Source organism: Accipiter gentilis, chromosome 6, assembly GCF_929443795.1.
Source record: "Accipiter gentilis chromosome 6, bAccGen1.1, whole genome shotgun sequence".
Classification (NCBI taxonomy): domain Eukaryota; kingdom Metazoa; phylum Chordata; class Aves; order Accipitriformes; family Accipitridae; genus Astur; species Astur gentilis.
The window spans coordinates 16,977,315-16,991,901 of record NC_064885.1 but is presented as its reverse complement, the minus strand read 5'-3'; the positions used below and the strand labels follow the sequence as shown (position 1 = coordinate 16,991,901).

The window sequence follows — 14,587 nt, the reverse complement described above, 5'->3', positions numbered from 1 at the left end:
CCATAGAGGGGGAGTGATCAGCCTGCACTAGTTACATGCCAGGTGATACTACAAATGTAGCCAGCACAGTCCTAAGGTTTCCACAAGGAATAGGATGTGCTTCAAATAGTCTACACTGTTGTCCCACAGTAGGGACAAAACACCATGTAAGAGCTACCCTTGTAGAACAAAAGAATAATGGGTACCTCTGTCAGACAAATCCAACCCAGACTCAACAGAAGCTTTTAGATAACTGCAGCAGCAGTATTTCATTTAAACTTATTTGAGAGAATGAGGCCACAGACAAAGAACTGGGACACATTTTGATGTTGAATAGTAATAAATTGCAGCCCTGGCAGTCTATGGACAAAGGAAACATTACTTTTCCCCTATGTTAGGGTATTATTCCAAGCTGCCTCTCAGACATTGCAATAAATACTTTATCTAAACTGGGTTTGGTACAGATGTCCAGGTAGTATTGTACCAGCTGGCTGTGAACTCACCAGCCTGTTCAGAACCAGTGGATAAATACTGTCTGTAGCATCATTCAAGATGCACAGTGGTCACCCAAAAGCCCCACATATATCCAGCCTGCACATTGCATCAGCACAGGCACTGCCAGGCTTGGTCAGATGAAATGTTCTCAAATATGCATTTTCATGTCATAAAACAAAAGTATTCCATAGTATGCCTGACGAGGGAGGTTAACTCTATAGGACAGCAGTTAGCCTTGCTGGTCTAAATATAACATTCCCTCATGAGGTATCAGTAACAGGCTATTGGCCATAAGGTGTATTTAGACTCTGGCCTACATATAAAGAGCACATGAGTAATACCCACAAAGTACTGGTTAGCTGAGCCACTCCATGGTACTCCAGCCTACCTTGTTACTGACTTGCTGCTTGGGAAGGGCTCAGCAAATTACAGGTGTATTTGTGAAGGCCATGAGATCTCTTCACTCCATTGGTACCTGCAGCCTCCAGGTGCCCTGAAACAAACCTAGATAGTAAGAAAAATCAGGGCACCTTCTCCCACTACCCCTGAAAGCTATCAGCAATAAAAGGTAAGGATGGAGACACTGAGCAAGCAGAGACTCACAGACCTGAGCAGTGACAGTGCAAAGGATCCTATGAAACCTGCTAGTGTTCCCCAAAGGGGATGTGTTCTGAAAGCGCTCTAGAAAGATATTTTTCTTCACTAACAGAGCAAACAAACATACTTTCCTTGGAGCCATTCCCCTGTACACACACACAGAATACAGCACATAGCAAACAAGCACAGACTAGTTCATAAAGCAGAATTTTGTCCAGAGGCATGGGTAAAGCTTTCCTAGCTCCATCTGCTCTGATGTGTCTCCCTTGGTACCCATTCATTTCTGGTCACCCCCCTTGTACTATTCACTGCATAATGCCTCCTTTCAAATCACACCATAGACTCAGAATAGCCTCTCACCAAAACTGGGGCTGTTTCCTTCAGAAACCTGCTGAAAATCTGTCCACATTGGAAAGCCTTCCAGCTTGAGCACTGTCATGCTGCTCTGGACTTGGTCAGGTCCCCTTCCTCTGACACCTGCACCTCTGCAATTTGCTGAAAGTGGGGCAATGTTATTTGTTTGACACACTGCCTCATATGCCAATGATACCCTGTAATAACAACAGCCATGCTTGCAAGACATGGGGTTGTCAGCAATGAGCAGTTGCTGTGTCGATCATAGCTTAGCACTTGTTAGAAAGACCAGCCAAGTATTTCCCCTCCTGACCATAAATTGGGAGCTCCCTCTGCAGACCTGTCCTGATCCTGCAGTTTCGATACAGGCAAAATGCCATTTCTGCCACTTGCCCTGTCCCCAAACATGGCAGGGCGGGTCCTGGTGGCCTGCATGGGTCCTGCTGTGACTGCCCGGGGAAAGGGAACAGCTGGAGCACGTGAAGCTGTGGTTTTCTTACACATGAGAAACTGCAGCTTCTCAGTGCCATGTAAGCAAAAGGGCAAATGAGCAAGAACATACAGTATGGGAAGTAAGGAGAAGGCTAAGTTAGACATAAGTCCCTGGGTGTGGCCTGGGAACTCAGTAAGGCAGCCCCAAATCCACTGCAGAAGTGGGCAAGGAATATCACACAAGCAAGGCACCTCATGGCCTTGCTGAAATGAGAAGACAGCAAGCCCTGAACACTAGAGTTGCCAGCAAGTGTTAACACTGATTGCAAGAAGTGTACCTAACCAGAGCCAAAGCAGTTTTCTGAAGAAGGTAACTGCAGATCTAGGGCAGTAAACCCAGTGCCCTCTCTAGGACTTTATCTACAACTTACTAAATACAGCTCAGCATAAAAATCACTGCCCTCTGTTCCCACACAGTCCCTACACTATTAACATGTGCATCCCTAATCAAGTCTATCAGAGGCCTTAAGGTGAGAGGCCCTATACAAAAGTCATGCTTGTTTTGAGCACATGATGTTTAAAATGGCAGCCCAAGGAAAAGGCAAGAAGGGAGAACAGGCAACAGAAAACAAAACCAACCACATGTTCAGTTTTAGTATGTTTAATAGACTTCATAATCTAGACGCCACAAGCCAATGCCAAACTAAGGGTGCAGCAGGAGTACAAAAAAAACCTTCTGCTGAAAGATGAGAAGTGACAATGAAAAGAAGTATCAGCAAAGGTGATTTCCAGAGGGATGCTGATGCAAAAGCTCAAGACTCAGCACTCTGATGGAAAGGCTTGCTTCAAAGTGAACATTACAAAGATTATCTCTTCACATTGTTGGTGGGTTCCATATTCAAAGAGGCAGGAGAACAAGGGTGACCCATCTGGCCCAACCCCCATGTACTGCAAATCCGAATAAGCACACAGGCCCTTAAAAAGGATGCTTGGTTTTGTCCAGTGTGTTGGATTTAAAGGGCTTTTGTTGAGGTAAATTCCTAAATCTCTTCGACCCTTTGGGTCTGTAGGATGAGCGTAGAGCAACCAACTGTCTTGGCATCTAGCACCAGGGGGAGGTGGGAAGGCAGTAACACTTCCATGACATCCAGAGGGAGGTTCTACCAGCGTTTCAACCCGCTGTCCTCTCTCAAAGTCCACCCCGTGATTGTAGCTGACAGCCTGGATTCTGGCTCCCCTACTGCTCCTTGCATTGCAGTAGAGGACCTTCCTGCCACAGGTGTGCACCTCCGCTACCTGGCACTCCACTGCGCTCTCCTCCCCCACGAAGTTTCCCAACTCCCATGTTGTCCCATGGTCAGAGCTGATGAAGCAGAAGGCATGAGGGGTAGGGTGTTGCTTAGGGTCCAAGATACGATAGGCATATGCAGGAATCACAAGGCTCCGGGCCTCGTTGAGCAGTTGTAATCCATGACCCGGCCCCACTGCAAAAGTGGCCCAGTTCTTGTACTCAGTGCTAATGGTACCATCGGTGACATCCTGGGCAGTGCTCCAGGTGCGTCCTTGGTCCACGCTAGTGACGTAGCAGAGACGTACCAGGTTGATCTTTGTCCTGAGCTGATGCTGCTCAGAGATCTTTCCTGGGACAGCTATGAAGAACAGGATCAGTTTCCCTGAGACCTCATCATAAACAGGACATGGGTTCATAGATCGGTGGTCTTTCAGCTGTGCACTGACAATGGTCTCCATGCTATTCCACTGCCAGAGACCGTGTGAAGGGAGACAAGAATGAAACACACCATTACAAACAGATCCATGTTACAGTGTGAGGGTGCCTGGATAAAAGTTACAGAAGAGCATGAGAAGAACAGAAGAGAGCAAGTTAGTGAATAGAGCAAGAAATGGGAAGACAATATAGTGGGATTGCCAAACATAAGTGAAAATTATTTGGATGACACAATCCAAACAGGTGGGTTATGTCCTTTTAAATTACTACTCACTGAGGAGCAGATAGCTCTGTATCTCTATGGGGCTAGTGTCTGATGACACTTTAAAACTACAGTAGCTGAATTTTCAGAAATTCTCACAAGTATATACATACATATATATGACATACAGACATGCCCAGAGGTCAAAGTATGCTGGTACAGACACTCTCTTGTGTCAGTGTTTCTTAGGAAGTCATCTAGATAACTGAGCCCTTTTCAAGTATCCTAGAGACTGACAAATTCCTTTCCATTCAGACTCCTATTCCTCCATTTTGATCCATATGTGAATGGGCATCCCAGCCTACACTGAGGCACCTTGCTAGAGCTGACTGCATGGCTTTACACACTCTGGTGTGGAAATTTGGACCCCGAGTTGTCCAATGCAGAAAAGAGGTCACAGAGCAGGTATAACTCTCTTCCAAGCCCTGTCTTTCTTTAAATGAATAGCACATAACACAATCACATTTATAACACTAACATTGCAATTAGAAAATTATTCCTACGTAGTGTTGTTGGCTTCATAAAAGAAGCAGTATTTTCCAGTCAGATAATACTAATTAGCTTTTCTACCCTGACTTGCTGATTACCCTTTTTGGTCATGTCTTATCTTTGTCTATTCAACCAGTATTAACTTTTTTGGAATATTTAATATTTCCATTTTAAGAAACTCTAGCATGTGAACACAAATTACTAAGTTTATGACCATCCGAGCCCTACTTAACTGAATTACAGGGGGTTACACAAGATGCCACCTGAATGGTATGACACTGCAGGTACACTCAGAAGCTGCTTCTGCTAGGCAGACTCCAGCTCTTACAAGTCTATAATCTAAGACAACTAGTCACCAATGAAGGACTGGAATACAAAAATATAATGAGTGTCGCCCCCCCCCCCCCCCGACATTAATGCATTTGCAAATGCAAAAAATTATTATAAATAGAGTATCCACCACCCCCAGTCACCCAGCAAGATAACTGTTAATAATAACTGGTAGATTAATAAGGTAGCCAATTCACTGGCACAGACAAACCAGATGACACCCTTTTGCGTGGGGAGCCTAGCTGTTCTCAATTGTTTTTTAAACAGAAGTTAGTCCCAAGAAGATGAATTTAAAAACATAGTCACCGATTGCTAATTCAGTCCTCCCTGTCCCTGTAGCACTCCCAATTTCTGCCTCTCCTCCACATCTTTGCTGTCACAACAGGACTTCTGTCCCATTTCTCTATTTGCTTCCCCAGCTCTGCAATGATGGGTCAAAGCCTTCTCCAGAAAATCTGCTGCACCTGCCCACTTTAGTCCCTCTAACAGCTGCCCAATCACGGGGTTGTATCCCAGCAGTTATAATGGCACATGCATTACTTACAAACTGATTTGTCTCCTATAAGTGTGAAGAAGCAGCTGCCCTCTCCCTACAGCAAGAGTGCAAACACATTCAACTCATTTGGGGACAGGGAAACAGTACAGGTGGACAGTCTCCCCTGTTTTCTCCCCACACTGGTACCTGAACATGGTGTGTCGTTGGGTCATACATGCCTCTGCGTATTGCTATTAGCTTGGCATGTTCATCCACCACATCCTCTCGTTCCTCAGCAAATGCCAGGATGATGCTGAAACGTGGCAGGTAGAGCAGGGCTGGAATTCGATAGCTCCAGGTACCATTCCGGAACAATGTATCTTGCTTCAAGACAGGAAATGAAGCCATCATGCTAGGGGGAAGAAGACAAAATGCATTGCATTTTGACTGACAGCCCTGCAAAATGTGACAGAGCAGATTCCACTGCATTTTGCCCTCCCTGCTCACCGAGACATTTCCGACATTGAAACATAATGTCTGCTACTTTCAGCTTTGTCTTTTTCTTGTGCATTTCCAAAGAGAACCTACATGTTGCATACTAGCTGGCAACACAGACCAGACTTACCCCACGAACAGCCTGGTTGATCTTAATTAAGTGACTTAAGGTAAGTACACTAAATACAGTTAATGAAAAAGCTGTCTGTAATTTGTTTTTTTTTTCTTTTTAATTAAATTCACAGGCTGGGATTTTTGTGGGTTTGCTTTGTAATTCAGAAGATTGTTGAGACAGACATTATAGTATTTTCCCTCAGAAGACCATTAATGTCTTTGTTGATAGTGTTTCCAAAACCCAACACAGAACTTCTGCTTTGCCAGATATGAGCTTAAAATCCCATATAAATGACACACTGAGGCAATCCCTAACCCCAGATGTACCCAGATGTACCCCCCCATAAGATTAAAGAACAGTCTGAATGGTGTCCCACCGCATCAGGTGGGACTTCTAGCCAGGCCAAGATCTTGTCATCTGTACAGCAACTTAAAAGCATTACAAAGGCAAACATGAGGGAGCATTTAGGGAAGCTGCCCCTATGTAACTGGTCTGTGCTACACTCCTACATTGTCTCTCTTCCTCTCCTCAGACCCACTCAACCCTCTGTCCTCTTGTACCAAGCCTCTCCTGTGAACTCGTTTACCCTGGTAAAAACACACTGAGCCAGGGGAATTATGTCTGAGCTGGAGCGGGGGGGTGGGGGTGGGGGGGTGGATGGAGAAAGAAAAAGAATCTCTGACATGATGCAACAGAAACTGAAGGCCTGAATATCCTCTGCTCAGCAGAAAGGAGGGGGGGCACAGAGAGGATTTAAAAAAAAAAATTAAAAAATCAAGCCTTAGACCTCTGACACATTGAGTGGGTAGGATGGCAGGGAGAAGGTAACAATACACTATGAGTAAGAAATTCAAATGCCTCCTACCTTGGCTGAGGCAAGATTTGCTGCGCTCTTCGTTGAAGATTCTCCTATTTACCTAAATCTTGGAAAGTGCTATAGTGGCTATTGGCCATGTATCACATCCGTATGTTTTTGAAGGCTGTCTTGATAATTCAGGACCAGATGGAGGCAAACTGAAGATTACTTATGCAGCTGCAGAGTGCATGTACCTACCTGGAGAATAGTTTCTACTCTTCTGTATTACAAGATAAAAGATTATAGAGAGAGCATAACTAACATAGACTTGGTTAACTTTTTTTTTTTTTTTTTTTTACAGTGCTAATTACAGTTAGGACAGCACAGGTAAGCTAAGTTCATCCTCCTCAGACAGGACCATCACATTATGTTCTATCCAGATCCATAGCAAATATTCAAATATTCCTTGCTTTCACCTTCCAGATGCTATAAACATCAGTGAGATTTTTGAACTCACAGCACCGATCAAAAGGGTCTGAACTACACTGTTTTAGCTAAAGCCAGCTGTACAGACCCCAGCAAGCCACAGCACCATTGCCACTAAGATGCAAAGCCACTGGAGATAGAAGTCTATCTCCAAAGGGTAGCTTCTCGCTCCTCACTGTCACTGAGGATATGGCAGTCTGAGAAAAGGCAGAAGCACTGCTACTATACAGAAATGTTACCAGAATTTGATCACACCTACCCATGCAACAACATAAAAAAAATAGGAATACCTTCCTAGAACAAATAACTGTGCTTTTCACTACTTACCAGCATGGATCTGGCTATTTATATAGACCACAGTCAGGGCTGTGTTCTCATGGCTCCTGAAACAGAAGCTCACTAGAATGCTTCCAGACTATTTGAAGGGAGATTATTTAAAGGGATATTAGTCAGCCTGACTAGTGCTGCAAGGTTCTCTAGCATTCCTGCTCATGATGCCATTCTGATATTGCAATCCTGCTTCAGGGCAGGGCAAGGAGGCCAAAAAAAAAAAAAAAAAGAGAGAGAGAGAAAAGAAAGATCATCTGGGTGGCCCCACAAAGCCCTCAACACAAAGCCAAGAGACCAGTGCCACAGGAGGATATACCGCAGCCTACTGTACCCGAGTCCCTCCCATATGAGCCCACTATCTGCAGACATTTCTTACCCATGCTCTTAGCCCCTCCATGAGATGCTCCGTGTGGGTGTCACAACACTCTTCTTTTCCTCTTATTGCCACACGGGGATTGAGGAGAGACTGGATGTTAAAAGACTGGGCATAGCTGCCACAGAAACAAGCCTGAGGTTTCTGGACACAGCACCCACAATTATAATTGAGGAAAATATGAGAACCAAGTGACTCTTCCATCTATTCAGAGACTAACCAGGGAGATGTGCGAGTATGTGTGTATACACATATACACACAGTTGCATATATACTCTCTACACACAGTGTGGGTATTATGTCTGTATGCATATATATACACATACACACTATGTATGCGACTGCAGAGAAACTCTTCCATCCTTTTGTAAACACACTTAAAGCCAGTATTCAGCTGCTTCTACCTTCTCCCTCGTGGATCTTCAGGCAGAGCTTGAGTCACAACAGTTGGAGTTTCACACAGACTCAAAAATGCAGGATCTTTAAATAAACTTAAAATTCTTTATATATATATATATATATTTAAAAAGTGCTGCTTTAGAAAGTGATTTTTCTCTTGATCTTTACCCATTTTCAAAGGCAAAAACACTAGCTATACCCTCCTAAATAAGAGAGAAGTAAAATTAGCAAACCATAGACAAGACAGCAAATCATTTAACAGGACAGCCACATAAAGAGTGTTCAAAAGCTCACACTCCAGCACTGCAGGAATTCAAGTCATACACACTAATCCCTCTGAGATTAAATTGCCAAGGGATCTATATGCATCTATGATGCTACTTTGTTCCTAAACCCTACTGAAATAGCACTGGCTGGCCTACAAGGAAGAAGGTGGCAGTGTTGCAGCCAGCATGATTTAAGGACACTAGCAAGACATAGTTTGTAGACCATGGCAGTATCTTTTGAAAGACCAAGAGCTATAACTGGAAAAAAAAAAGACAAACTTCTGGGAACGCAAAGGCCTGAAATACAAGCAGGAGACTGGAGAGCTGTACACAAACTGAAAACAATTGCTCAGACCTGTATCAATTCAGTCACCTTGGAGAGAAAAGTTAGCTGTAGTTTTGTGAGGTAAAGGCGTGAGAAAGGGGAAGTGGAATTGATATGGTAATTTCTTCCTAGGACTAAAAAAGATGGCTGGTAACCTCTTTCCAGAGGACAGAGATGCTATTAAGGAGAAGGGAAATTTATGACGTAGCCTTTAAACCAGTATTCCCTTCTGCATTTTGGTATTTACTGGAGTTTTGAATTTATTTCCCAGGCTTATCCTTGAGAAGTGTCCTGTTCAGGGAGACTGACGTTTACCTGCAGTTCCTCTCCAAGGCACCAGGGAAGCTGCTGCATTGAGATCCAGTACCTCACCTCCAGACAGAACTGGGCAGACAGGGAGAAAGACGGGCACAGTGAAAACATGGCGGGGGGGGGTTAAACTGGAGGAAACCTTAACTCATAGTTTGCAAGTTATACAGCTGTAATGATTTCCAAAGCAGAGACTGTTTCCAGCACACCAGAAAAGTCAAAAGAAATAACAGTTGGGAATAAATGAATCTATGATGTATCTGATACCTGGAAGAAGCCCAAGTTGCAGTAAGGGAGAAGTGCTGGTAGACACCAGGAGAGGATACTTGTTCCTTCCACTTCTGTCCTTCAAGGCAGCTCACGTGGACTTGTCGATAGAGCAGGATGAGCCCTTGCATGTTTACTTGCTTTAACCATCTCCAAGAAAAGTGACTAAAAAGGATAACATTTCCACCGGGCTCAGCTTCTGTAAAAACCTGTCCTGAACATGTTCAGATCCAAGCTGAAATGGCAATATGTCTTTAAAAACAAACCAGCAGAAATGAGGTAATATGCTGAACTCTTATCTCTTGGTGCCTATCAGAGTGCTCTGCAATCTGTGTAGGAGGCAGCTTGTTCTTGAATGAATTCAGGTAGATCCCAAACAAACTCATTCAGGGAGGTTTTGGGGGAAAAACACAAACAAAAAACACCAAGAAAGTCACATGCAAAACCCAACTAAAATTCTGCTTTTCAAGGCAAGCACAAGAACCCAGGTCTGGTTGCTCCCTACTCAATGTCAGATCTGGACTTACAGTGTTTCCCAAACTTATAGAAGTCAACTAAGCGCTATGCTGAGATACATTTCTTGTTTCACTTAAAGAAAAGAAAACATTCCCATTGGGATATTGCAGGGTGGGGGGGGGGGGGGGGGCAGGAGTAACCACATTCCAGCTGTACAGGGCTAAGAAATAGGAGACCCAGTTTGCTTCTAAAATTCTTGCTACACAGCATATTCCTGTGCGCAAGCCTTTCCTCCTAGCGAAACAGCATGACTGTGCCCATTTCTGCCAAAGCCCAGCATCAGAGCACTCCATCTCCAGCCTTCTTGCGCCCCTAGACCAGATCCTACACTAAATGTAGGCTATGGGATTTCTTAACAAGCCAGACAGCACACACTTATTTAGTCCAGTAAATCACTCTAAATGTAAAGTCAGAAGGAGAGTTATCAGCAAGACCTATCAAACAATAAATTTAAACTAAAACATTCAGAATTCAAAACTGAAAAGGCACAAAAATGGAATCACTTTAATCCAGCAGCCAGTTGGATTAAACTTTTTAAGTACACTAGAAACAGAAAGTTTTTCTGTGGTAAAAACTTCATACCACACTTACAAGGGGATTTTTCAGCCTCCCAGATCAGTATATGCTTTCCTAAACAATTAATCAAGTTCTGCTTTTAAAATGATGTGGCTCAGCCTAGCAGTAGCTCCCATGCCTTAAAGTGCAGGTTTTCTTGGCACTAGAGAAGAAATACATGAAGCAGCAGCATTTTTCTTAGCATGTTTGGTGGAGGAATACACAAGTTGCACTCGTACTTGAACCTACAAAATGTTGTATTTACCTTTTGAGTTCCTAGCAATGTCCACTCTTACAAAAAAGTTGTTTGTTGGGGTTTTTTTTAACAGAAAGGAAAAAAAAAAAAGAAAAATAAATACCTCTATTCACTCTGTGTCTCCTGGACGTCACGTCAAAGGGAAAAAACCAAAACCCAAAAAGCACTCCTATTGGGTTAGACAAAAGGGAGGCTCACCACAGTCTTACCAACTAGTCTCCAACCTGCAAAATTTATATTGGCAACAATGTCAGCTGCCTCAGATCCCCAAGAGAAGCTAGCAGCTGACACGTATACACAAGCTGACATATAAAGAGCAAACCTGTTTTGCATATAAGGGGAGGTTCCACTTGAGCTGGACAAGCACTAGGGAGAGACTATTATTATCATAGTAATTAAACAGCATATTTCTACCTGCATGGATTGACAGCACTGTGGAACAGCTGTTGTTTCTAATGGTTATACAGTTCAGCATGCTGTCTTATTTCTTGGCCCTCTTGTCCCCTCGCACTGAGGAGGGGAAAGTTCCTTTGGTCCCAGCATGCGGACTCCCAGTGCTTCCTCTCAGAGCGCTCCTGATTTCTGGGTAAGTTTGCCAAAAGAATCCAGAAGATGGTTATAACCAGCAGGTGACAGTGCTGTGATAATCTGACATATTCATCTGCCAGCTCCATGTACCTCCAATCCACCAGCATGCTGTTCCTGGATGAAGAAATGGGTTAACACAAGAGTTCCCAGGCAGTGGTACAGGAATAACATGCTGGTGTATGCAGATGCAGCTCCCAGCAGCCTCTGTGGAGGTGTTACTAGGGCTAAACTATCCCAGCAGCTGCAGCCAATGAGCAGATGGGGAGAGTCAGGCAGAGGAACAGAGGGGAGAGTATGAGCCTAGAGTCCCAGCTGAGGAAGAAGAGGACAGCATCACCCCTTCTCCCAGCTGTGCCCTGGCTGGCTTAGAGGCAGCACCTGCAGCTGCTGGGAGTACCCAAGCAAATGATTTCATGACTATCTTGTGCTACTGATCTGATGTGCTGCTGTCAGAGATGACCTTTCCTATCCCATTCCTTGCTGTTTCTCTTGCTTTCCCCTCTTCTCTACTGTGTTTTCATTGCTGCCATTAATGCTTCTGGTCTTTGAAGTGAGCTGAAAAAATGAAAATAACTGTCCTGCAAATACATCTTGCTAGTAATGAAAAAGGAGGAAGAGAAGTCTCCTTATTTGATGGCAGTTCTGATTGATCTATGCAAGCCAAACAGGGAGTTGCAAAGGTGTGGATTTACAACCACTCAACGAACCTACCAAATTAATGTAATGTATCTGTATTACTGTCTTTCCTCTCTCTTGAGCAGTCCTGTATTACTTCTTGTGCCAGCACTAGTGCTCATCTTACCTTGGCAAGCCATCAGAGGATGTCAGTCTGGCAGAAAACTAATCCAGAAGAAAAAAAAAAAAAAAAAAGAATAGTTTTCTGCTAGGTCATTGTCCTGGACTGCGTCAGCAAGAGTCAAACAGCAGGATCTGCAGTAGGAGAGGGAGTAGGAGCATGAAGCTGTTGACAGGAGGAGCAGACTCACCTCTCTGACTGGCAGCTATCCATTAGATCAAATTAGCTGTATCGTAAAACCACACCCCATGCTTACGGACCTTGCCTAACTGGGCAAGTAAAGTATTCCCTTAACTGAGACACACAAGAGAAGCCTAAGGGCATTTGTATCTCACTACTTTACCTGGAATCAAACAATAGCCAATGTGAAGGAAAAGTCCCTCCAGAGACAATGGCATTGACATCTACAAGATAATAACTTTTAACAGTAACTCCCGGAGAAAATCCAGAGTCAAGTAAAACAGAAGCAATTAAGGAAAGAAGAGAGGCACCGAAGAGGCTGCTACAGCGCAGTCTGCCAGAAAGCCAGGCATGAACGATTGCTTTGTGGATTTCTTCACCGTTCTTCTGCTCCCTGGCTAAAAACAGTGTTATTCAGGTGGTATTCTGAGTCACACACTTTGCTTCTGCAGCCAAACAACCCATAAAAGCTTGTTTGTTTAATAGAAATCACCTTGCCCAGCTGCAGCTTAGAACTGGTTGGCCATTTCTTCTCAGAGTGGGAAGTTCCAAATGTGGCTTGCTATGGTGGCAATGGTTCCCTGTTCTACACTGGCAGCATGCACATGGCAGAGTGGGCCATGCCTCTGGCCACGTCCCATCTCCCCTTATCATCTCTTCCTCCCCATGCAAGGACCCCATCTTCCTCTGCAGCCAGCTGCGATGCCCTGCCTTCAGCCCACTCCCCAGTGCAGGTATCAGACATGGCTGTGCAGAGGGTATCAGCCTAGAATGGCTAAAACTACTCCCAAAATGAAGAATGCACTGCTTAGTCCTGTTGTGAGGTTCACCCGGGTGAACCCTAGTGCCTGTTCAGGACAACCACACAGTCAACACACGGGTGCCCTGTTGTACTTCCCCTGCATGGCCACTGCCAAGCACTGCCAGCAGCCAGGCCTCCAGCAACTGCTCTTCAGACACTAGCCCATACTGCAGTCCTCTATCTGCAAAAAAGTCTCCTTCCTGATAAAAGTGCTTTTTCCAAACAACATGTTGTGTACTGCAACTATTTTACAAAACCATTCCTTGCTAACAATCAAAAATTGATGTCTCAGTGTAGACATGCTAGGTTTGATTCTCTCTTTCCTTTCAGTGTAAATCAAAATCAGTGTCACCGGTGAAGTTTAAAATGGGTATAGGTCTGAGGAGAATCGAGCTCTTTACTTCTATTGTTCCATGCTTACTTCATTGCCTTTATATCTGATTGTTGTAATGAAAACGTTTTTAAAAAGGTTAAAAAATGCAAATGGGCTGTGTGGGTGCATTAATAAGAGGATATAAAAATAATGCAGAAGATAATATAATGACAGAATACTGAACAATGGAGCATTTGCATTTGGAGGACCATGTTCAATTTCGGGTGCCACCTCTTAGGAAAGATATAGCAATAGCTGCAAATGAAGGCTAAGAAAAAGAATTCACAAGCTAATACTCATGAGCATATGTGAAAAGAAATCAGTAGGAAAATGAGAGGCTGCATTTAATGAGTGATACCTAGTCCATTAAAAATTATCAATGTATATTTCCCTTGCAAAATGTTCAAACCTGAATCCATTGATTCCTTGCCCTATTAGAAAGGCACACCCAGCTCAGGTAATTCAGTATTTTTGCTACGCTGCACAGTGTAGCAGCTGTCGTCAGGCAGCAATATTTAAAATCGAGGGCTTCTATGGAGTCAGGCCACACGAGACAGCAATTACATGATTTTGCAAATTTTCAGTTAAAACACTATGGGCTTCTCTCCAGACTTTAGGGAATATGGTATCATTTGTGCAGAATGTAAAACCTATAGACCTGGGGTCTGACTGAAAGCTCTGCTCTGTTGGGGGGGGGGGGGGGGCAAAGTAATAATAATAATAATAATAATGAATTTAACATGCAAATGCTAATGGCAGAGCTCTTTGGGAAACAGGGTTCACTGGACAAGAAAATATTCACCATTTTCTTTTAATTCCAATTCTAGTTAAGGAAATGAGCCTTTGTGCACATTTGAAACCAGCACCTCACTATCCTTATCTGCTGTAAGAGCAACAGGTATGAGGAGCAGGTACTCTTTGGGTTTGTACCATTTCACACTCCATTGTCTCCAGTTAAGTTACTTTTGATTTCCATCAGGAGGAGTAAGCAAAAGAATCCTGCTGTCTGTGTTTCTTTCCCAGTAAATAACAGCCTTTTACAACTTATTTCCTCTTCTCATGGAAAGAATTGGGCAAAATCCAAAAAATATTCCCTCAACCCAAAGGGCAACAACATCACCCCATAGCGGACCTGTAAGCCTTCTGACACTCCATGGTGAGTTGTGTGTTTGTCACAGGGAAGCTTCTTTACTCTGTGAGAGACAACATCCAATGAACAGC

At 43.8% G+C, this 14,587-nt stretch overlaps 1 protein-coding gene across 6 annotated transcripts in view; it reads right to left on the bottom strand.

The window, feature by feature from the left end:
* Nucleotides 1-2,676: 2,676 nt before the first annotated feature.
* NEU2 (neuraminidase 2) overlaps nt 2,677-14,587 on the bottom strand; it is a 35,169-nt gene continuing 23,258 nt past the window's right edge. For 5 of the 6 annotated variants that reach the window (XM_049803530.1, XM_049803531.1, XM_049803532.1 and 2 more), the window contains 2 exons: nt 5,347-5,551; nt 2,677-3,615 (listed from right to left, as the gene is read on the bottom strand). In XM_049803530.1, coding sequence (XP_049659487.1) covers nt 2,677-3,615; nt 5,347-5,551 — 1,144 coding nt within the window. Of the gene's footprint in view, nt 3,616-5,346; nt 5,552-9,300; nt 9,358-14,587 lie in introns of those variants that run through there. The other variant, XM_049803529.1, reaches the window with a different exon arrangement.